Source organism: Typopeltis vanoorti, chromosome 12 (assembly GCF_054136105.1).
Source record: "Typopeltis vanoorti isolate ZY-2024b chromosome 12, IOZ_Tvanoo_1.0, whole genome shotgun sequence".
NCBI classification, from domain to species: Eukaryota; Metazoa; Arthropoda; class Arachnida; order Uropygi; family Thelyphonidae; genus Typopeltis; species Typopeltis vanoorti.
In genome coordinates, this window is record NC_143560.1 from 113,551,707 (window position 1) to 113,576,934 (window position 25,228).

General features: G+C 35.3%; 1 protein-coding gene across 1 annotated transcript in view; it reads right to left on the minus strand.

The window, feature by feature from the left end:
• The window catches only part of LOC150101143 (ubiquitin carboxyl-terminal hydrolase 24-like), an 824,883-nt gene that overhangs the window by 486,365 nt on the left and 313,290 nt on the right, over positions 1–25,228 (minus strand). Inside the window, exons 23-24 of the mRNA XM_090401261.1 lie at positions 23,050–23,227; positions 3,596–3,694 (exon numbers count right to left, since the gene is read on the minus strand). Coding sequence (XP_090257387.1) covers positions 3,596–3,694; positions 23,050–23,227 — 277 coding nt within the window. The remainder of the gene's footprint in view (positions 1–3,595; positions 3,695–23,049; positions 23,228–25,228) is intronic.

Genomic DNA, 25,228 nt, shown 5'->3' on the forward strand with positions numbered 1-25,228 from the left:
CAGAATATTTTAATATTTTAACAAATTTATTAAGAGCCCCAGTTTGTTTCTTAATATCTGCTTCTTTCGCAGCATGACGCTTACAATTTTGTGCACCAAATAACTTTTTTTTGTTTTTGATTCCATTTCTATTTTATACCCACAAAAAATTATTATACAACATGACACAGAGAAGAAATAATAGTCGGCACTGCACTACTGTCAGTAGCCTACTGAGATGTGTACCATATGACTGGTTAACTAGCAACAAATGTTTTGTACAAAAATTCGTTTCTGCACATGAAAACCATTCACCTTTTCACTTTAGATAGATTGCAATAGACACAACATTCTGCAGGCAAGCATTTAGCCTGCTCTAGCTGCAAAATTGTAAACAGCTGGCTGATCAAAGAGGCGGCAATATACTTTTTTTTTAATTTTTATTCGGTGTATCCGGCCTTATTTATTTTAATATTGATCATTCTAAGAATTTTTTGTTTTTATGATAAAAATTTTGTTTCTTAAAAATTAACTTATGAACCATTCCCTGGTGGCGGTGCCCGCATGCTCTGCATGCCCGCTTTCTGCCGGCCCTGTCGGCAACCACCTTGGCAAGGTACTATACAAGTAAGGTACTATAGGTTTACAATTTTTATGTTGAGGATTCACTTATGGACACTCACACATCACTACTGTTAAGTATACTGATTGCACTTTCTTGCCAAACAAGCTTTGGCAAGAAATCACTGTAAGAATGGGGGGGGGGGGTTCTCTTCTACAATTCCAAAATTTCGAGTAGTATCAAATTTAAGAAAGAATTTCCTCATACAGAATACACTGCTTTGATCGTGGATGAATATGCAGCTATAATAATTTTTCTTAACCTCAAAATTCTTGTGTCTATACTAATTAAGAGAACCAAAAACTTCACTCTACCCAAATACCAAAGAGAAAATAAATGAATGAAATTCAAAATGAAGTATTAGAAGAGATATGCATTTTATAAGGAATAACTTATATTTTGCTTATCTTTACACACAAAAAAAATTCTTAAAAAATGCTTACTGTTTAAATATAAAAGAAATTATGCTAATGAGCATAACATAAGATATAACACAGTTCAATTAGACCATATCAACATTTCAAGGAAACTCTAGAGAATCATCCTTTTCATTAAAATAATTTTCTTTATGCTGCTTAAAAGTAAAGAAAACACGTTTCATCCTATTGTTCAACACTGATGCTTAAGAAATGAACAAGGATATAGAAATCTGTTAAGTGTTTTGCCTGTTCTCTTTAATAAGCACAAAGTAAATCAATTAAAAAAACTGAAAATTTTCTCATATCAATGACATCTACTATGATATCTGTTGAATCATTTAAGATCAGTTGCAGTAAGTTTTCTTTTTTTTGCAGTAAGTTTTTTTTTTCTGTAGTACAATTGAGCCACTTGCTAGTGGCTCAATTGTACTACAGAAACTTCTTAGTGCAGAAACACATCATGCACTAAAGAAAATTGGAACTTATACAGTGCATGTTTTGGCAGAGTATACAATTACAATTTTCAATCTTTATTAAACTGTCTGACATTTAACAGTGAATATGAATTTTACTGTATATGAAATTACAAAAGAACTAAGGATAGAGTCATTTTCACTTTGACAATAAACATCAATTACTTCCTTGCAAATTAAACAACAGAAATCTGCCACTTCAGGCCATGACTCTCCAAAATTTTCTGAAGCAAACAATTAGGCATTAAAAAAAAACCCTTCAAACTCTAACTTCCAGTATCTTCTTATTGCCAAAACATAGAAATCATCCTCACTTTCTTTCCCCCTCCCCTTTTTTTTTTTTTAAATGCTTTCAAAAATCCTGATCTTTAACACTTTTATTTGTGTGTTGAAAAATTCCAAAGAAAATAAAGAATGTTTGAAAACTGAACTTCCATATATTCTCCCTAATTAACAGCTGACATCCTATTTACATTGGCCAATGAACTATGCCTTATACTGTTATACTTAGAGTTTCCATTTAGGTCACAAAAAACAATGGTGTTATAATCCACCAGTGGAGCACTTTTCTTGAAAACATGAACTTGCACAGTGATTTTCTTCCTTGACTACTTGTATAATAACTAACACACTTTTTTTGAATGTTAGTAAAGTGGGTTTTAATTTATTGTCCTACATGTTTCGCCGATTTTTTGCTATCGGCATCTTCAGGGAATACAATTGGTAAGCTATATGAAGGTAACAGACTAGGTTTTAACTGACAGTTCTAATTCATACAAAATTAGTATTGTGCGAGACAATGCGTATGTCTCGGGAACATGATTTATTTGTTACGAGACATAATGTAATTGGCGTGAAAGTTCATTTCTTTGATTTAGTGATCTGATTAAAGCTTTCCAAATTTCCGGTAGGGTAGGATTAGACCTTGATTCTTATTTAGGTTTCCTGTTGAACGGGCGACTGTAGCAGCCTCCTTGAAGGTTCTGGAATGGTAGTTCTCTTCTATATAGGACATATGACTCTTATCCCACTCAATGAGATGGTTGGTAGATGCAAAGTAGCAAGAAAGGCCTGAAATATCTTGTCTGTTGTTTCTGACATATCCTATGTGTTCTTTCTTTCTTTCTAGAAGCTTCTAGAAAGAATGAAAAGTGATCTGATTAAAGCTTTCCAAATTTCCTACCGGAAATTTGGAAGGCTTTAATCAGATCACTAAACATCAAAGAAATTAACTTTCATGCCAATTGCATTATGTCTCATAACAAATAAATCATGTTCCTGAGACACGCACATTGTCTTGCACAATACTAATTTTGTATGAATTAGAACTGTCAGTTAAAACTTAGTATGTTACCTTCATATAGCTTACCAATTGTATTCCCTGAAGATGCCGATAGCAAAAAAATCGACAAAACATGTAGGACAATAAATTAAAACCCACTTGACTAACATTCAAAAAAAGTGTTTTAGTTATGAACTTGCACACTTTGAATAAAAGAAGTAAGTTTTGTTCTTTTCAGTTATAAATATATTCCAAAGCTCATATGTCATGCAATAATTGTTACATCTAAAATTACAATATATTACTAACAACAATCTTTCAATTAAGCCTGTACATTCATATGTACCCAAAATATAAACAACTTATTTATTTAATTTTTATCAACGTATTTGATTGGTTGCATTTTCCTCAGAGTACGATTATATTAACAAAACAAGCAATTATGAACAAAAGTCAAAATTTGCACAAATTTAATTAAATAAAACAATGGAGAGCTTTGCACACAAAGATGGTGTATGCTACAATACATTAAATTCTTTGACAATTTCATCTCTATTCACAAGAGCTATCCTGAGGCAGACTGGTTGATCAGACTCTACGCATCCCAGATTCTTCTTTATATGTGTACTGTACAAAAAAAATATCAGAAATATTTCTGCATTTTTTATATGGATTGTATTCCTTAGTTCATATCTCAAATTAACTCCACAATGTAATAAAACTGGCTCTGTAACTGAACTGCTGTCTATTATATGTAAGAAAACATTTAAATTACCTACTGGTAAACAATTATCACTACCATCATTTATAAAATACTTACATGAGAATCTCCTTGAAACAACTGCAACTGGTGGACAGACTGGTGTAAACATTCTGCAATTCTCTGTCTTAAAGAGCCCAAACACTCATTGCTATGACTCTGCAACACACACATATGGATATATATAAATATACACACACACACACACACACACACACACATATTTGTGTATACAAATAAATTATAAAATTTTGACATTCTTAAAACAATGCATAAATAAATTCTAAAATCTTAATAATTCAAATAATAATATTAAATAATCAGGAATGTTTAAGATTTAAATTCTGAGAATTAGGTTTTTGGTCATTATGTATTGAATTTCATGTCTGCAAGCAACTGGTAGAATGCTATTCATTTGAAGATATATTACAACATTACAGCTTTTGACCTTCTTGGTAGATACATGTTAATTAATCCAAAAACCTGAAACTTTGAGAAATGTTTTGATAATGCTTGATTTCTGAAATTGATGACAATGAAAAGAAGCATCAATATACCTCTCTACTTTCTTTATTAGGCAATCTTGGATGAGAATGTCCAAGAATGGAAAGTTCTTGTGTTGCTTTCATTTCAAAAGTAAATTTAATTCTTGAGCAATGTGGAGATCTCCTCTAAGTTGTATAGCTTTGGCACTTAAGTAATTCCCTTAAGGAATACAGCGAGGTCAAATAATGTGACACTCAATTTAGTGTGAATTATACAAGGATACCTGGTTCACTATCAGTGTGAATGAAAATTCAATTAATGAGAGGCTAGTGCATGTGCAGTAGGGGTTACCAGGTTACTCTTATGGTTTCAGATGCTGCTACTTCAGTCTGCACCTGTTTATTTTTGCATGTGCTGTTGCCTGCAGTAATAACATTAGTTTTTGTGATTTGTTTTAACAAGAATCCTTTAAAAAATGGACAAAAGGAAGCTTCCTCTAGATAAAAACACTATGAACACAAAAAAGAAGAGACTTGCTATTACATTAGAGCAAATTTGATGTGAATGACAAAAACATGGTCAAAGTAACTGTAAAATAGCATGAGATGTCAAAATGTCCGAATATTTTAAAACATACAGGGGAAATAAAAGAAAAAGGTAAAGTTGTATTAGCTTTTTTTGTGGTTTGCAAACAGCTACAAGGAACAAAAGTGTTACAATAACATAAACAGAGTATCTTGTAACTGTACGGATTGAGGATTACAATTGAATTCCCCTTAGCAAAGAAGCCATGCAGATAAAAGCTTTAAATTTGTATAAAAGAGTGAAAGAAAAAAAAAAATTGGTTTGTTTAACTTAACAATCAACTTCAGCTGCGTAATGTTAAAATTACTAGTGAGGCAGCAAGTGCAAATGAAAATGCAGCATCTAAATATACTGATGTTTTTTTTTTATTAAATAATAATTGAAGATGGTGGATGCACTGATCAACAAATATTTAATGAGGAGAAAACTGGTTTATTCTGGAAAAGGATGCTTTCTAGAAACTACTTTTGTAAGAAAGAATAAAACAACCTGGATTTAAAATGTATAAACATCACCTAACACTTTCATTGGGAGGCAATGCTGAAGGCAAATTTTAAATTGAAACCAACACTTGTTTATTGGTCTCCAAATTCTCATGCTCTAAAATGCTAGAACCATAGCTCACCTCCAGTTATTTGGCAGTCAAATAAGCAAGCACGGGTGGTCCAAGCAGTATTCATTGATTGGTTTTCAAGCTATTTCTGCCCAGCTGTTGAAAAATTATTGCAAGGAAAGCAACATCACATTTAAAGTATTAGAGCAAACATTAAAGATACCAAGAAATTATACTCTTCGTTTAACCCTTTTTCCACGTGTAAGCAAACAATGTTTGCATGCGAAGTATCTTCATGACTGGGTTACTTGTATATATAAAGACTAATGACATCACATCAACTGCCTCAGTAACCCATAATGCAAAGCACACACCCTTTCAGACAGGTATAATGCTATGCATTATGGGAAGGACCACTATCCAGACTCAGACCTTTATTGAGACCTCAATAAAGATTGAAACAGGTCTGGGTGGTGGCAGCCCTTCCTATAATGCATAGAATTATACATATCTGAAAGAGTACATGTGTGTGCTTTGCATTATGGGATAATAAAGCAATTGATGTGATGCGATTAGTCTTTATATACAAGTAGCCTAGTTATGAAGATACTTCACGGGAAAGCAGTTTTGCTTATTCTTGGATAAAGGTTAAACCAAGAGTATAATAATTACCTGACAGTTTTAATTTATAGTATAACCAATGGTGATTTCAAAAGTGAAAAAAAATTTTGAAATCACCTTTAAAGTACTACTGATTTCAGATAATGCTACAGTTAATTCAACTACACTCAATACATTGTGTAAAAATGTAAAAATCATTTTTTTGCACCAAATACAACATCTCTGTTGCAGCTCATGGATCAACAGACCTTTGCAACTTCAAGGCCTACTACATAAGAAAAAACATTTGAACAGGCAATTGCTAAAACTACAGGAGAGGATGCAAATTCCTTAGCAGAGTTCTGGAAAAATTATAATATCAGACATGCGATAGAAAATATTCACTATGCTTGACAACAAATAACTATCAATAACATGAGGAGTGTGTAAGTGAATTTTGTCTCACTGTGCTAATAGTAGTGATTCTGAAGAAAAAATTGTTATAGAAGAAATAACAAATATTGGAAGAGAAGTTGGATTTGATGAACTAGAAAATAACAATGTTTGGGAACTGTTTAGGAATTGAACAATCAGAGGAATTGACTGATGATGCTCTCCTACTTTTAGATCAACAAAGAGCGTTTAAAGAAGCTGACAATGATGCAGAAGAACAAGATGATGTGCAAGTGAAGGAGTTCACTCTCAAGGAATTTGAAGATATCTTTTGAGCTATAGACGTCATGAAGCAAAAATTGATGCTGACTCTAACCTTGATCGAAGCATACAAATTAGCCGAGATATGGATAAAGCACTCGTCACCTAACAGAATAAGTATGAAAATTTAAAGAAAGAGAGAACAATTCAGTGTACGCTGCTAAAACATTTTGAAGGACAATAAAGATATTTTCGTAAGTGTAAACTTGCCTTCAAGAATTTTAGATTTTTTTAAAAAATTAAATTTTTTTAAAATTTATTTCTTTTTAAATAAATTTTTCCTCTCTATAACTACTCTGTAGCTTTATTAACAATAAATTTAAATTATAAGTATATTCTTTTTTATACTTTATAAATATAATGTTAACAAACAAAATATTTTGTTAACAAACATAAAAACTTTTGTTTTTATATGCAAATTCCTTAACAGACCTACTTCTGTCAAGCTGAAATCAATTACAATATTTCACATATAATTATTAAGTTCAAGTAGCGCAAATTCGAATAATGCAAGACCTAGATCTGTGTGTGTGTGTGTGTTATATATATATATATATATATATATATATATTAATTTCTATAAATTAAGGAACAAATGAAAAAAAAAAAGCTATATCTCAGGGGAGGGTACATATGAGAGTCAGGTACATTATATAAAAAAGTGCCTCATTATCCTATACAAATGAGCCAAAGCATAAAAGCAGGCCTTTTGGAGTGGTTTTTCCATTTTGCATCTGGAGCGAGAATAAGATATACTTCATGATAGTAAAATTATTTGATATGGCTGCAAGACATCATTTACCCGATGGATTCAAGTGGCAAGCCACCATAAGATCAGAGAGAATGAGCCAGAAGGTTACATGTGAGTCATTCAGTGGTTCACAAGTTGTGGAACTAACTCCAACAGTCACAAATAGCATCCCAAAAGTTGTGGAACCAATTCCGATAGTGAAAACAACTCACCAAAACACGGAATGCTACCCAGAATCAGCTATGACCTAACCTGTGTTGGCTACAGGAACACTGTTATCTGCTTCCATTGTATGCAGAAGGATTCACAAGGGTGATCTGCATGCTAGACCCTATCTCCATATCACAATAGAGAACTTTTGAAATTGGCCAGTTCCATGTTCAGCTGGACCCAAGACCAATGGGTTTGGTTACTGTTTACAGATGAGTCCCAATTATTCTATAAAGAGATACCAGGCATGCTATGATCTGGAGAGAAAAAGGGACATGTTGCTATCTCTTTAATATCCATGAAAGGGACACATATGGTGGAGGTAGCACTGATAGTCTGGGGAGGCATCTCATTAGGTGGATGCAACGACCTGTGTGTGCTTCTTAACAGAACCATGAATGCTGCAAACTTATAGAGATGGGATGCTGAATGCCTACATTCATCCATATGTTGGTGTGATAAGGGAGACATTTATCCTACAAGACATCTTCACTGAGCAAACCTCACTGACCAATAATCTTCAAGAAGAAACTATCATACATATGGACTGACCAGCTTGGGTCTCCTGGCTTTAATCCTAGGCCAGGAGACCCAAGTCCTGGACTCCACAACCTTCAAGGATGTACAGAACTGCTTTACAGAAACAATGGCTGTTATCGTCAACTGTATGCCTGGACACCATTTTAAACAATATGAAATATCATTATGAGTGCTGTACTGCTGTGAGGGATAACCACATTCCTTATTGAGGCACTTTGACAATCTCATTTTGACCTCTTGCTTTTGACCATTGTCTTCATGTACTCATTTATTACATGAATTAAACAATTTTTGTAGGTGTTTCTTTTACATCTCATACCCTGGATACATTAATATCCCTGAAAGGGACACTATGGTGAAGGTAGCATGATGGTCTTGGGAGGCATCTCATTAGGTGGATGCACCGACCTGTATGTGCTTCTTAGCAGAACAACGAATGCTGCAAACTTATACAGATGGGATGCTGGACTCCTATGTTCATCAATATGTGGATGCGCTAGGGGAGACATTTATTCTACAAGACGATAATACTCATCCTCACTTCAAAATGAAATATCATTGTGAGTGCTATACTGCTGTGAGCAGTAACCACATTCCTTATTGAGGCACTTTGACAATCTCATTTTGACCTCTTGTTTTTTACCATTGTCTTCATGTACCCATTTATGACTTGAATTAAACATTTATGACGTGAATTAAACAATTTTTTTTGATGTTTCTTTCACATCTCATACCATGCTACTTTTCACCAAATTACATAAAATTTCGTCATACAGTTTTTGAGTTATCATAATTTTTTTCTATTTGTTCTTTAATTTATGGAAACCAGTGAATAAATAAATTCATGTAAAGCAAATTTCTGCATTACATGGAAGAGAGATACAGTTTTTTTTTTTTTTTTAAACAAACAGAGCATTATTTGTTATTATTTGCAAGTTGTACATTATCTCCACTGTTATTCATCATCTATATGGTGTTGCGGACCGTATATCTTTGATACTGATATATCGGGGCAACATATTTAACTTTATCTTTTCCTGCTTCAACCGCTATATCAAATTCTTTCACATGTACCTCTTTGTTAAGTAGGTTGCGCCATTGTCATGTGATCTTCCTCAATATTAAATTTAAACGTTAAGTCTCGCTTCTCTTATACCTTTTCTTACATAATTTAACTCTTAAGGGCAACCAGAAATTACCCATTCCCTGAATTCTATGAGGTATCGTGGTCACTCAGGCAAATTTATTTTTATCTGCGCCAGCCTGGGCCTTAAGGTTAGAGAAAACTCTGCCTTTAGGATAATCATAGAATATCAGGTGCCACTAAGAATGTAAATTAAATTCTTAGAAACTTGGATTCTCTGGCTATTTTTATCTTATTTGCAGCCGTGCCCTACTACTTTTAATTGGGGTATTCCTGCACGTGCGCGTGCGCGCGCGCACACACACACACACACACACACACACACACACACACACACACACACACACACACACACACACACACAGGTTCGAAGTTTTATGAAGGGTTAGAGTCAGTCATCATGATCAGAAACACATGTAAGTAAGAAATCAATACATTTATTAAACTCATTAAATAATGCCATACAAGTTAAAATGGTTATCAAATCTAATGTTAAACTTCTACCATTCATTATTCACTCTCTCTCACTTAAGAACAATTATGCATCGACTTCAAAGTATTAACAAATTCATTAACTCAACATATAATACGTTCATAATTACAGCTCAATTGGACAATAAAGCAATTTAACACATTTTATAACTTCTCTCGGATTAATTACAACCGAATCTCTATCAAACTGAAAGTTCTTAAAGTTCATTTCAAAAGCATAGTCATTTACATAGATCTTAATTCTTCACTCTTTCTTTCATTACAAATCTTAAGTTGCATTCTCTTAACATTGTTAGTCAATTCTCAAAAGGGGCTAGAACAAGTGAGAGTACTTATCTATTCTTTATCGGTTTTCTTCCGTCCTTCCTTCTTTGTTTTGGTTCTGGCCGTCTCGATCCTATCGCCACATGGGTTACACATGCTCGCCTGGGCTGGGCGCTATCCTTCTGCTAAGGTTTTACGTCGATGATCTTCTCATCATGGCCCATGGTTTACCTTGCCAAACTCTACTGCAGTGTCATGCCAGATCCTATCGTAAGTCAGCCCTCAAAAATGAGAGCTGAACTGCGAAGGACTCTTGGAACACACACGAAGAGAAATCCAGGAACAAGAAAAAACGGGGGTCATTTGCTTCAGCGTTGCGGGGTTTATTTGCTCTCCTAGAGGGCCACCTTTCCGAGTTTGAATCGCTCATATCATCTCACCCATTGGTCTCCGGCTGGGTGACTTCACTGATCAACATACGGGACTTCTTGTTTCCGGGAACGTATGCGTCATGATGTCTTCTTAGATGTGATGCCCGTGGGTGCTTACGCTGTTCTTACAGTATTAAGGTGATCTTTGCCCTTTGTTGCTGAATAATATGCATTCTTTCATTTACAATATTTTACTAATAATTTCTCTCTTGTTTTGCCCCTTTTTGCTGACTTACATTCATGCTAGACATACAGATACACTAATTTAAATTTCACAAAATTCACAGTTTATCACACAAGATGCTGTTACAAAAAAAACATTAACATTGCGCTAAAGGATAAGTATGCATATATATTTTTATGTTAATTGTTAGATTCTGGAATGGTGACATCATGTAAAACTTGAAGTCTCCTATTTCAGATCTAACAATGGATCACATAATGAAGGAAAGTGGTGTATTAAACCTGATACCAAAACTGAAGATGTTAATCTCAGCTCTTTACTTTATGCAGATAATGTTATAGTTTTAAATAAATCCAGGAAAAGTTTGCAGGATTCCCTGACCAAACTGTATAATGCTATAATAAATTTGGTATGAAAATCAGCATTAAAAAAACAAAGACAATGAAAATAGGCAGGAACATTGAAAATCAACTGCATTGTGAATGGAGAACCTATAGAACAAGCAAAACATTTCAGCTATTCAGGCACACTTTTTTAGTGAAGATGCAAATTAAATTTGGAAATAGACAGTAGAACTAGCAAAGCTGATATGGTAAGAAGTCAACTGAATAAATTTATACGGAATAAGAGAGAGACTGGTCAAAACCCTAAACTAGCTGTATAAAAGGTGTTCAAACCAATTTTAACTTATGGATTTGAGAGCCGGGTTCGAAATGAAACTCTTTGTCAGAGATTGAAGACCACAGATATAAGAAACTTGAGAAATATTAGGGGCTGAACAGATGGCATCAGTGTCAGTATCATATTAAAAACATGGATATTAGAAAAGATCTTGATATTGTTAGCATTCAGGAATGTGTTATCAGAGCTAATTTCAGGTGATATGACCACTTAAACAGAATGGGAGAGGAAAAATTAGATAAACAAGTGTTCTTTGCCAAGATGGCAAAGATGATAATATTGGAATATTGACAGGAGGATTTCTGGAGGAAAATTGTTGATAGGAAGTTTATAATGACTAACTTTTCGTGTAGCACTATCATAAGATCCTGTACACCTTCTGAGGGTACATGTCAGAAATTTGATGATGATGATATCTCATCGATGCGACTTTTCTTTCCTGTTCTTATTGATATTTTTAATAAGAGAGCAAATTAATCTTTAATAAATTATGTACGTATTGAAACAATAGCACTGGAGGTACAAAGGGGAGGGGGAGGAGTCTAGAAAGTTCTGATAAACACCTAGAACAAAAATGATATTAAAGCAAATGATCTAACCATAAGAAAGAACATACTAGTAGCAGAGTAATGAGGGTTACCTTTGTTCTTATATCCTCATATGTATTTTCTTGTGGTAATATCAGTTGCTTTAATATCATTTTTGTTCTATGTGTTTATCAGAACTTTCCAGACCCCCCCCCTCTCATATATCAAACCAATGTTTATGTACCTGTTTTACATCTCTTCTTCAAATCAGCAATGAATTTTGAACTCGCAGATATGAGATGATGTGCAGGGAAATGTGCTGTGCACACAGCACATGTACTTTTGTGCAAGTGCAAGGACAATGGCATAACATATGAGGGTGGTCTGAAAAGTTCTCGGCCTAACAGTGAAAAAACAAATTTATAATTTCAAAATTACTATTTCAGTTCTTATTGGATCTTGTCCTTTAAAGGCCACTGTTTTTGATTTTTCTGTTGATATTATCATTCAATATAAGCAAGGTGGTAGTGGTTTAACACTGGACAATGAATCTATGCACAATATCCATGCAACAGTAGAACTCCAATCCTCAACTTTTAAGTTGAAAAGCAGAGATGCTAACTACCCACTCAAGCCAAAGGAGAATATACACAATAAAAATGAACTGATTTGTTTTAATTTCAAATAAGGGATGGATTTCCTCAAAGCCGGATCAGGTTAAGTGAAGAGACATCAATATTACTATTTTTAAACTATACAAACACACACACACACAAAAAAAAGCAGTAGCATCATATATAAACATATATACAAGGGTGGTCTGAAAAGTTCCCAGCCTTGATCATAGACGGCAACACTATCAGCAAGATTTTTTTTTTTCCCAAGTTGATACATCTGTCATATATATACGAGGGTGGTCTGAAAAGTTCTCGGCCTCGGCCACAGAAGGCAACACTATCGGCAAGATGTTTTTTTTTTTTAAGTTGATACATCTGTCATAAGCAACCACACGAAATTGCAAGTCATTCTATCAAGTAGTTTGTTTTATACAGCTGTCTGAAGGTCTGAAGCAAAAAGTGTTGTCTATATCCCTTGAAATGGATAAAATTGAGTATTGTGTGGTTATAAAATTCTTTGTAAAAGGTTTAACACGAAAAGAAATTCATTCGAAGTTCGTAAAAGCTTATGGGTACTTCTTCGTTTTTGACAATAAAGAAATGGGCTGCCGAGTTTAAACATGACCATACCAGCCTTGAAGATGATCCACATGAAGGACATCCAAAAAGTGGTGTCACATTGTATTGGATGACCGGCGAGTCAAAGTGCGTGAAATTGCCGAGACTATGGTCATTTCAAAAGAATGTGTAGGATATATTTTGCATGAAAAATTGCAAATCAAAAAGCTTTGCGAAATCAGTGGCACATTTGCTCATAGCAGATCAAAAGCACTCGCATGAAAATCTCTGAACAGTGCTTGGAGCGTCTTAACAAGAATAAAACTATTATAATACAGCTATATCGCCTGCTTCAGTTTAGGAGTACCCCTGTTTAAATGTCATTGGCTATTTACTCATGGGTTCTTAGGGCATTATGAGTGTAGATGTACTAAAAAGTATATGTAGCTTAAGGAAATAGAAATTGCACATACCTTTTTCTGGGTGTTGTGGCTTTTCCTCTGTCTGCGATGTCGAGAACTGCAGAGTGTGTGTGTGGGGGGGGGGGTAGGCAGTTTGGTAGAATAAGTTAGAAAAACCCGGGTTTTTTTTCGTAATATGTAGAAACATATACTTTTATATAGGGTGGGGAAAAAGTGAAAGGGTTAATTTTTTAAAATAGGGAGGGGGAAGGGGAAAGGTGGTTGACGGGGTGTGGACCGTTTCGACTATTCGTGGTCATCATCGGAACATATTGGGAAAGTGGAAGCTATGTCAGGTCGGGTGGGTGCTTCAGAGGTGTTTGTGTTGTCTCCTATTGGTCGGGATAGTGACCTCAATTTAATGTTGTGAAGCTTCCAAACCTCGGAGATTATGTAGGGCCTGTGTACGTTGATCGAGTTCGCGTCACACTTTATAGCTATTGTTTCCGATATTCTGAGCATTGTTTCATTGTCTTGTCTGTCTATTATGATGGCCTTGTCTATCTGCGGGGTGTGTTTTTGTTCAAGGGCGTGAACAGCTATTTCCGTTTTTCCTGTGCTTTGTATACGATTTTTCTTTTTAATGTTGCGTTTTTTTGTGTTTAAATGTTCTGGAATAGGGATGTTACAGTCACGGAAGTGTTCTTGTAGTCTTGCCCATAAAGACCTGATGGTGGAACCTGTGTAGGTGATGTCACAGTCTTTTTGGCAGGGAAATTTATAGACTACATTGTGCTGTTCAAATATATCTTTTTGTGTGTGAGGTTTGGTGGATTTTAGGAGGTTAGCCAGTTTTTGGCTTGTGGTGAATACCAGTTTGTAGTCAGTATGTTTGAAGATGTATTTATAGGCTTTGTATGTGTTTTGGGTGTATGGTAGTTTGATAATTTTTTGTGTAGGGAAGTTCGTTTTGGTACTTGGGTTGTTTTGGCGGTTTTTTGCCGTCTTGTTTGCGTAGTTAATCAGTTGTGTAGGATAGTTACGATTTAAGAAGATCTGTGTTAGTTTTTTTATTTCAGCGTTTAGACTATTTTGATTGGTTGAAAATTTGTGAGCATTTATGAATTGTGATAAGATGACGGATTTTTTAACAGAATACGGATGGTATGAGTGAAAATGGAGGTAGTTTCCGATGTGTGAGGGTTTGTGGTATATTTTCGTGGCTATTTTGTTGTGTGTTCTGGTTAATGTCAAGTTTAAGAAGTTGATGGATTTGTTCTGTTCGGTTTCTGTGGTGAATTTTAACCTGTTGCTGTAGCTGTTTAGGGATGTTTTTAAGGTGGTGATGTGTGTGGGATTACCAATGCACAGAATATCGTCCACGTATCTGCCATAGAAGGTGATGCCGGGGGGAAGGGAAGGGTGGAGTAGAAGTGATTCTATATGTGCCAGGAATAATTCCGCTAGTTGTCCACTGATGTTTTGGCCCATGGGGAGTCCGAAGATTTGTATGTACATGTTGTTGTTGAACTTGAAGAAGTTTGCCGAGATTACTAGTTTTATTAAGTTAATAATGTCAATGGGCGTTAGTTTAGTAAGAGTGTGTAGGGTGTGGTCTTCTGTGAGTAGTGTGTGTACGATGTCTAAAGTTCTGGGGACGTCCACGTTAGTGTATAAAGAGGCCGCATCTAAAGAAGTGAGGATATCTTCTTGGGATAGGGTTAGGTCTTTTATTTTATTGAAAAGGTCGTCCGTGTTTTTTATCATGAAGTTTGACGTTGTGGTTAGTGGTTTGAGGAGTTTCGCTACGAATTTTGATAAAGGGGCTGTGGTGGTATTTTTGTAGGAGACTATTGGTCTCATCGGGTACCCGTCTTTGTGGGTTTTTATTTGTCCGAACATACAAGGGGTTCGTGTGGTGCGGGGGATTGTGTTTTTCAGTGTGGTTTTGTCAATTTTATTTTCATTTTTAATTAGAATATCGGAAACAATAGCTATAAAGTGTGACGCGAACTCGATCAACGTACACAGGCCCTACATAATCTCCGAGGTTTGGAAGCTTCACAACATTAAATTGAGGTCACTATCCCGACCAATAGGAGACAACACAAACACCTCTGAAGCACCCACCCGACCTGACATAGCTTCCACTTTCCCAATATGTTCCGATGATGACCACGAATAGTCGAAACGGTCCACACCCCGTCAACCACCTTTCCCCTTCCCCCTCCCTATTTTAAAAAATTAACCCTTTCACTTTTTCCCCACCCTATATAAAAGTATATGTTTCTACATATTACGAAAAAAAACCCGGGTTTTTCTAACTTATTCTACCAAACTGCCTACCCCCACACACACACACACTCTGCAGTTCTCGACATCGCAGACAGAGGAAAAGCCACAACACCCAGAAAAAGGTATGTGCAATTTCTATTTCCTTAAGCTACGTATACTTTTTAGTACATCTACACTCATAATGCCCTAAGAACCCATGAGTAAATAGCCAATGACATTTAAACAGGGGTACTCCTAAACTGAAGCAGGCGATATAGCTGTATTATAATAGTTTATAATGAGGAGTAACATGGGAGTTTTCCCAGAAATAATATACATAATTTTCTTGTGTCTTATAACCATACAACCCCTAACGTTGGCTCTCTACTCATAATTCCCCCACCAACCCCCAACCCCCCCCCCACCCTCGATCACAAACACCATTAAAATTAGCCTTCACCTAACGCACATACCAACATAAGCTTATGTCATGGTCGCACGTCACATGTTCAATGAATGCATAAACTTTACAAAAAGTACATACCAAAAAACCATCCTAACATACACCGCTCAAAAAATACACATAACTTTCCTCAAAAAATGCCTCGATCACAACATCACACCAAAATTCGCGACGGTACGCGGCAACAGCACAATTCACGGAAATAAACAAATCTGCTACCGAGCATCCCGTGCCCTCATAAAACAAGCCATAAACAACAGATTTAAAAAGAAACAACAAGCATATTCATACATTCACAAAACAAAAAACAGATTGAAAAAGCTACTAACCACTAACGAATGGGCAGTTTTTTGGGATAATACCCAATCGCACATCAACGACTACACGCTATTATTAGAAGATCGACACGCAAAGAAATGGTACACACTAACAAACACCCAATACAACAATCGCGCTGCTTCCAACCCTTCGGATATTTCCGCCTTAGAACACACAAAAAACAATTCCATTATCAATCTATCACACCACAATCTCACGCCTGACGAAATCACCATCCTGAACAAAGGATTAAACTTTGGTGTTTCCCCAAAATACATACAAAACAGAGACATCATTACCGAAATGCAAGCGAAATTAGAGTACGACCCTAACAAAAAAACTATATTCCACAAAATTAACAACATCATAAACAGTAAAATAATAATTAAACCCAACATCACCCCCAACCTACAAGAAGCCCTTCTATCCCTAAAGAAGAACCCGAACATTATTATCAATAAAGCGGACAAAGGGGACACCGTAGTCATCACAAACCAAGCCGATTACCACAACAAGATAACAGCCATCTTAACCGACCCACACACCTACCGAAAAATACAAATTGACCCCACCTCCGACCTCATAAAACAAATCAACGATACCCTACACATACTAAAAAATGAAAATAAAATTGACAAAACCACACTGAAAAACACAATCCCCCGCACCACACGAACCCCTTGTATGTTCGGACAAATAAAAACCCACAAAGACGGGTACCCGATGAGACCAATAGTCTCCTACAAAAATACCACCACAGCCCCTTTATCAAAATTCGTAGCGAAACTCCTCAAACCACTAACCACAATGTCAAACTTCATGATAAAAAACACGGACGACCTTTTCAATAAAATAAAAGACCTAACCCTATCCCAAGAAGATATCCTCACTTCTTTAGATGCGGCCTCTTTATACACTAACGTGGACGTCCCCAGAACTTTAGACATCGTACACACACTACTCACAGAAGACCACACCCTACACACTCGTACTAAACTAACGCCCATTGACATTATTAACTTAATAAAACTAGTAATCTCGGCAAACTTCTTCAAGTTCAACAACAACATGTACATACAAATCTTCGGACTCCCCATGGGCCAAAACATCAGTGGACAACTAGCGGAATTATTCCTGGCACATATAGAATCACTTCTACTCCACCCTTCCCTTCCCCCCGGCATCACCTTCTATGGCAGATACGTGGACGATATTCTGTGCATTGGTAATCCCACACACATCACCACCTTTAAAAACATCCCTAAACAGCTACAGCAACAGGTTAAAATTCACCACAGAAACCGAACAGAACAAATCCATCAACTTCTTAAACTTGACATTAACCAGAACACACAACAAAATAGCCACGAAAATATACCACAAACCCTCACACATCGGAAACTACCTCCATTTTCACTCATACCATCCGTATTCTGTTAAAAAATCCTTCATCTTATCACAATTCATAAATGCTCACAAATTTTCAACCAATCAAAATAGTCTAAACGCTGAAATAAAAAAACTAACACAGATCTTCTTAAATCGTAACTATCCTACACAACTGATTAACTACGCAAACAAGACGGCAAAAAACCGCCAAAACAACCCAAGTACCAAAACGAACTTCCCTACACAAAAAATTATCAAACTACCATACACCCAAAACACATACAAAGCCTATAAATACATCATCAAACATACTGACTACAAACTGGTATTCACCACAAGCCAAAAACTGGCTAACCTCCTAAAATCCACCAAACCTCACACACAAAAAGATATATTTGAACAGCACAATGTAGTCTATAAATTTCCCTGCCAAAAAGACTGTGACATCACCTACACAGGTTCCACCATCAGGTCTTTATGGGCAAGACTACAAGAACACTTCCGTGACTGTAACATCCCTATTCCAGAACATTTAAACACAAAAAAACGCAACATTAAAAAGAAAAATCGTATACAAAGCACAGGAAAAACGGAAATAGCTGTTCACGCCCTTGAACAAAAACACACCCCGCAGATAGACAAGGCCATCATAATAGACAGACAAGACAATGAAACAATGCTCAGAATATCGGAAACAATAGCTATAAAGTGTGACGCGAACTCGATCAACGTACACAGGCCCTACATAATCTCCGAGGTTTGGAAGCTTCACAACATTAAATTGAGGTCACTATCCCGACCAATAGGAGACAACACAAACACCTCTGAAGCACCCACCCGACCTGACATAGCTTCCACTTTCCCAATATGTTCCGATGATGACCACGAATAGTCGAAACGGTCCACACCCCGTCAACCACCTTTCCCCTTCCTATTTTAAAAAACTAACCCTTTCACTTTTTCCCCACCCTATATAAAAGTATATGTTTCTACATATTACGAAAAAAAACCCGGGTTTTTCTAACTTATTCTACCAAACTGCCTACCCCCCCCCACACACACACTCTGCAGTTCTCGACATCGCAGACAGAGGAAAAGCCACAACACCCAGAAAAAGGTATGTGCAATTTCTATTTCCTTAAGCTACATATACTTTTTAGTACATCTACACTCATAATGCCCTAAGAACCCATGAGTAAATAGCCAATGACATTTAAACAGGGGTACTCCTAAACTGAAGCAGGCGATATAGCTGTATTATAATAGTTTATAATGAGGAGTAACATGGGAGTTTTCCCAGAAATAATATACAAGAATAAAACTGATTTTGTGCATTGATTTATTACTATGGATGAGACTTGGATTCACCATTACACACTAGAATCCAAACACCAGTCAAAACAGTGGACAGAAATCAGTTGTTCAGTGCCAAAGAAGACAAAGTCAGTTCCATCAGCAGAAAAGGTCATGGCATCGGTATTTTGGAATGCTAAAGGCATTTTGTTCATTAATTATCTTGAAAAGGGTAAAACAATAACTGGGGAATATTATTCCGATCTTTTAACCAGACTAGATGAAAAAATTTGTGAGAAAAGACCCAGTTTGCAGAAGAAAAAATCCTCTTTCATCAGGACAATGCACCTGCCCACAAAGGTGTTTTGGCAATGGGAAAATTAAGGGATCTGCACTATGAATTGTTGGAACACCCACCCTATTCCCCAGATATGACTCCCTCTGACTTCTATCTCTTCCTAAAACTAAAAATCTTCCTTGCTGGTCAGCGTTTTTCTTCGAATCAAGAGAATTGCAGCTGTAGAGGGATATTTTGCAGATCTTACTGAGAACCACTACAGCGACGGGATAATGGTGCTGGAGCATCGCTGGAATAAATGTATTATTCTTAAGGGAGATTATGTTGAAAAATAAAAAGAATTTTGAAATTATAAATTTGTTTTTTCATTGTTAGGCCAAGAACTTTTCAGACCACCCTCGTGTATATATATATATATATATATGCTTCTCCAATCCTATATAAGGACTACTGGAAAACAGCTATCAATTAACGGTCAGATGGTAAAATGCATCTACTGGAATAACTATTGCTAGACAAATGCTTTACTCATAGAATATATCTGAAACTAAAAAATATATGCTGGTTAAAACTAATTTCAATCAAAAAACTTCAATTTTCAGCTTGTTTTTATTTAAAGTAATCAATCAATTAAAAAATAGCACATCATTCTTATTAGCGATATGCATTTCTACATACTTATAGTATTATAAACCACTGCAATAAGTAATATTGTGTGGGAGGAGTTATACAAGTTTACTAATGAACAGGTTAGTAAGAATATATGTTAAAGAACATCTCATTTTATTAACTTACATGCCATTTTCTATATTGTTCTTAGTTTGGATGAATTCTAGTACGTAAAAAAAAAAAGTAAAATAAAATAAAATAAGAAACATGAATGTCAGAAGATTAAGAAAGACAAAAGAGGAATTAAGAATAAAATAAAAATCAAACCTTAGTCAGATTTGTACCTTTTTATGCGAAAAACTTGGTACTAAAAAAAATAATAATGGCAGGATGACTAGGACCGATTTATGAAAAATAACATGAAGTATAAAGGATACCAAGAAATCATATACTTGGTTTAATCCTTTGTCCAAGTGCAAGCAAACAAAGTTTGTTCCTGAAGTATTTTCAGGACTGGGGCAACTCATATATGGAATCTAAGACTTCATATCACTTGCCTTAGTATCACCTCAGGGTCTGGCTCCCACCAAAGAGACCTCAATAAAAGTCAAAAAAACAGTCTGGGTAGTGACCCTTCCCATGACGCATAGCATTATACATGTCACAAGGAGATGTGCCTTGCATTATGGGATACTAAGGCAAGTGATGTGAAGTCTTAGCTTCCTTATACAAGTTGCCCCAGTCCAGAAAATACTTCAGGCGCAAACTTCGTTTCCTTACACTTTGGATAAAGGATTAAACCAAGTATATAATTTCTTGGTATCCTTAATTTATAGTAGAACCAAGTGAAAAAAACTTCCAACAACATCAAGTAGAGATTAACAAAAAAGTAAACAAAACAATACTTGTAGCTGAAGTCCCCAAAATAATTATTCAGGCTACACTCATCATGCTAATTTTCCAATGCATGTCATCCACAACTTCCCTTTTGGGAACCATGACTACTGCAGCAGCCAACTCTTTATTTTGTCATTTTGGCCTCTATCTCAAATTAGATTATCTTAAATGCATTACTTTCCAAGTCTTTATCCTACTGGTGACATTCTACTCTTTTTTTGGCTGCAATTCTTCTGTATCACTAGCAGCTCTGGCTCCTGGTGTATTCTCACCCTACATCCCCTGAAAATACTATATTACTATATTCTCACATTATATTCCTAAAACGTTATAATAAATTTAGTGTTTAATCCTTTATCCAAGTGTAAGCAAACAAAGTTTGTGCCTGAAAATATCTTCAGGACTGAGGTAAGGTGGTGCAACACCAGGCAACTCCGAGCAAAGGTGGACCAAGCTCTCATCATTCCTTGTCTCAGTATCTCCCATAATGCAAAGCACATCGCCTTGCAGACATGTATACTGCTATGCATTAAGGAAAGAGCCACTACCCAGACCAATTTCCCTTTGTTTAAGTGTAAGGATACCTTTCCAAAAACTCGTAAAATCCCCCGGATCACCCAATAATGAGCGACCCGCAGAATCAGAAAGTCAGAAACGCTCATTTGCTCATCTGGAAGGGTAACAGCAACAGCTGTGCCTCAGTTAACTTCACAGGCTACAGCATTGCCATTCATTACCCCCACCATGCAAGCCCTGGGTGACAGCAACAGCCGAGCCTCAGTTAAAACTTCACGGGGCTACAGCATTGCCATTCATCAGCCAAACTTTCAACAGGTTTTGACCTTTATTGAGGTCTCGTCAGTGGAAGGCAGACCAAACATGGAGATGCTAAGGCAGAAGCAATAGGAGAGGTCATATTTACCACCTTATTACTGAATTACTCTGATTTAGAGAAAGATGTTGGAAGTTTATTTTGCACTTGGTTAGACTATAATAAATTTAGTTTAATCCTTTATCCAAGTGTAAGCAAACAAAGTTTGTGCCTGAAAATATCTTCAGGACTGAGGTATGGTGGTGCAACACCAGGCAACTCTGAGCAAAGGTGGATTAAACTAAATTTATTATAGTCTAACCAAGTGCAAAATAAACTTCCAACTAAAACATTATCTCTATAGCCTATAACTTGTGGTGTGGTTGTGCATACCAATAATAAAATCTCTTCCCCTTATTCCTGATGCTTCTGACATTAGTCACTGCAGTGTCCCAATTAGACCCAGAGCTACCTAACCACCTTGTACTGACTACCCCATTCAATTTCACTACATAAGAGACCAGATTCTGCATTTGTTGGTTTGTGGTCATACTCCTGCCTCATGTTTGTGCTTGCACAAACTCCTTGTATCCTCCAAGCAGTTTTTGTAGAAACTAAAGCTATAGAAAGACGTGTCCACTTAGAGGGTTGAATGCAGTCAGAGAACTAACTACACTCAACCTACTCAGTGGAAAATGCTTTCTCAAGACCCTTAACTTCAAGTCTATTTAAAGTGCAATCTATCATTCTTATATAAGTCCTTCCTTCCATCCATTAAATTCATTCAAAGATCTACCAACTACACCATTTCTTCTGTACAACCTTATTTGCAATAATTGTCCTCCTTCTCAACTTACCTCTATTATAGCATGGCAGCAAAATCTTTACTCTCTCACTCAACTTTTTTTGCTTCTTCCAGTAGCTCTTTCACATTTTATTTTATGTTATACTTTTCACCTTTCAAAGCATTAGTGACAGCCAAAATTTTAGTGAATATTCATTTTTATAGTTATCTTAAGTAGATTATTTGATCTTAGGTTTTGTGTTATGTTTGGCAATATTTTTTATCCAGCTTTTCCTATCAGCATATTTAGAAAATTTTCTAAAAGTTTCAAAAACCTTGCATTTGAAATGCCCCTAGCCTGTCTTAATTTTCTGATATCTTATGTTTCATATCATAAATCCTAAATAAGAACATTATGGAAAATGGAATGTAAGTTAATAAAATGAGATATTCATTAACATAGGAGTTTAGTAACTGTTTATTTGAATAAATAATAACAGACATACCTAAAGAGAATATGATTTCAGGAAATTAAGCAATTTTATTTAACTTTAAATAAAAAAAGGCTATATGGGATAAAAAAAATACAGATAATAAAAAAATAATTTTTTTACTACTACTGCATCATAATATACTTTACCATAAGAGAAAATTCTTCCTTAGAAGATTCTAAATAAATTGTAAATGATAAAGGACAACCAAAGAAAGATGTTCCATGAGGAAGAATGGCTCTTGGAGCTGTATGCAACTCTTCTATTGAAGATATATACTGCTCTGCTATTTGAAGTAAACGACAAATATTCTGAAGCCTAGTAGTTCTTAAAAAAAATGAATAAATAAATAAAAGTTGATTAAATTAATTATTTACCATATAAAATTTTCAACTTATCCAATAACTTATCTTAATCCCTCAATAATATTTCTTATTGCATGTAATAAACTTGATTTAACAATACAGTCAACCCACTTATCAAACATCAGTACCTGAGTTAGGATGGATATTAAACAGCCATACATTAAACCAAATCTATAAAGATATTAAAATTTAGTCTCTCCAATTAAACATTACTATAATATTCCTTGAGACATGAATGATACATATTTCTTAAAAACAGTGTATCTCAAAAAAAAAAAAAAAAAAAAAAAAAGAACATCTTATCGCAAAAATAACTATTTTATAAGTATTAATGCATCTCTCAATTTAAAAAATTTAAATACTTTATTTATATTAATACTAATTATACACTTAATGCACTAAATTTTTAATAATGCAAAGGAAGCAAAAATGTATCAAGTGCTAAATTTACTAAAATAATGAATTAAATTATTATATTGAATATCTTCTGGAGCCATTTGATCACATGAGAAACTAAATAGAAACAAAAGACATACTTTAAACATTGAAATTCCAGATGAATACTTGGTGTAACCTTTTCAACCTCTCTTATGCCAGCAATCATATACAACAAGGTTTGCACAATGTACAGACTTCACGTGATATACCTAATAACATGTGTGATTAAACTATCAATCCAGTAATTTTCAATTTATAGAAATGACAGCTGTTGGAAACGTTTGAGATAAACACCTTCCTGAAGATGCTGTCAGTCATAAAGACAGCAACACATGTCAGAGTAACATTAATTATAAATTAAAGATACCAAGAAATTATATAATTGGTTAAAGCCATTAACCAAGTGGATGCAACCAAAGTTTGCACCTGAAGTATTTTCAGGCATGGTGCAATTCGTATATAGAAGCTAATGACTTCACATCACTTGCCTTAGTATCCCATAATGCAAAGCACATATCCTTGCAGATCTATAATGCTATGCATTATGGGAAGGGTCACTACCCAGATCGGTTTCAACCTTTATTAAGGTCTCATCACTGAGAGCCAGACCCAGAGGTGATACCAAGGTAGAAGTAATGCAGAAGTCATAATTTACTATACAAGTAGCAAAAAGGTGTCACACCATCATCATCAAATTCCTGCCATGTACCATCAACAGGTGTTACAGGATACGATAGTAATACATGAAAAATTTACATCATTACTAACTTCCTATCTACAATTTTCCTCCAAATTAATCTGTTACCTGTCAAGACTCCAATATTATCAGGTCTGATATTTCTATCTTCTAAGGCACTTTTTACCATATCAATTCCCCTATATCTTGGAGTTCCTCTGGGTCTTTTTCCTGGCAACCTGGTAGAGAACACTTGTTTTGCTAATCTTTCCTCTCCCATTCTGTTTAAGTGACCATACCACCTAAGATTAGATCTGCTAATGTAAGTCCTCAATGCTGACAATGCCAAGTTATTTCATAATATCCTCGTTTTTAATGTTATATTGCCATTGATGCCATCTATTCATGCCCCTAATCATTCTCAGGATTCTCATATCTGCAGTCTCTAGTCTTTGGCCAAGTGTTTTACTTCTGACCCAGCTCTCAGATTCATAAGTTAAAATTGATTTGAACACCATCTTGTATACAGCTAATTTAGTGTTTTGACTAATTTCTCTCTTATTCCATATAAATTTATACAATTGACTTCCTACCATACCAGCATTGTTGATTCTCTTGTCTATTTCCATATTAAATTTACCATATTCATTAAAAATTGTGCCTAAGTAGCTGAAATATTTTTCTTGTTCTGAAGGTTCTCCATTCACAATGCAGTTGATATTTTCAATGCTTCTGCCTATTTTGATTGTCTTTGTCTTGTTATTGCTGACCTTCATATCATATCTATTAGAATAGTTACTCAATTTAGTCAGGGAATCTTCCAGACTTATACTGGATTTATTTAAAAGT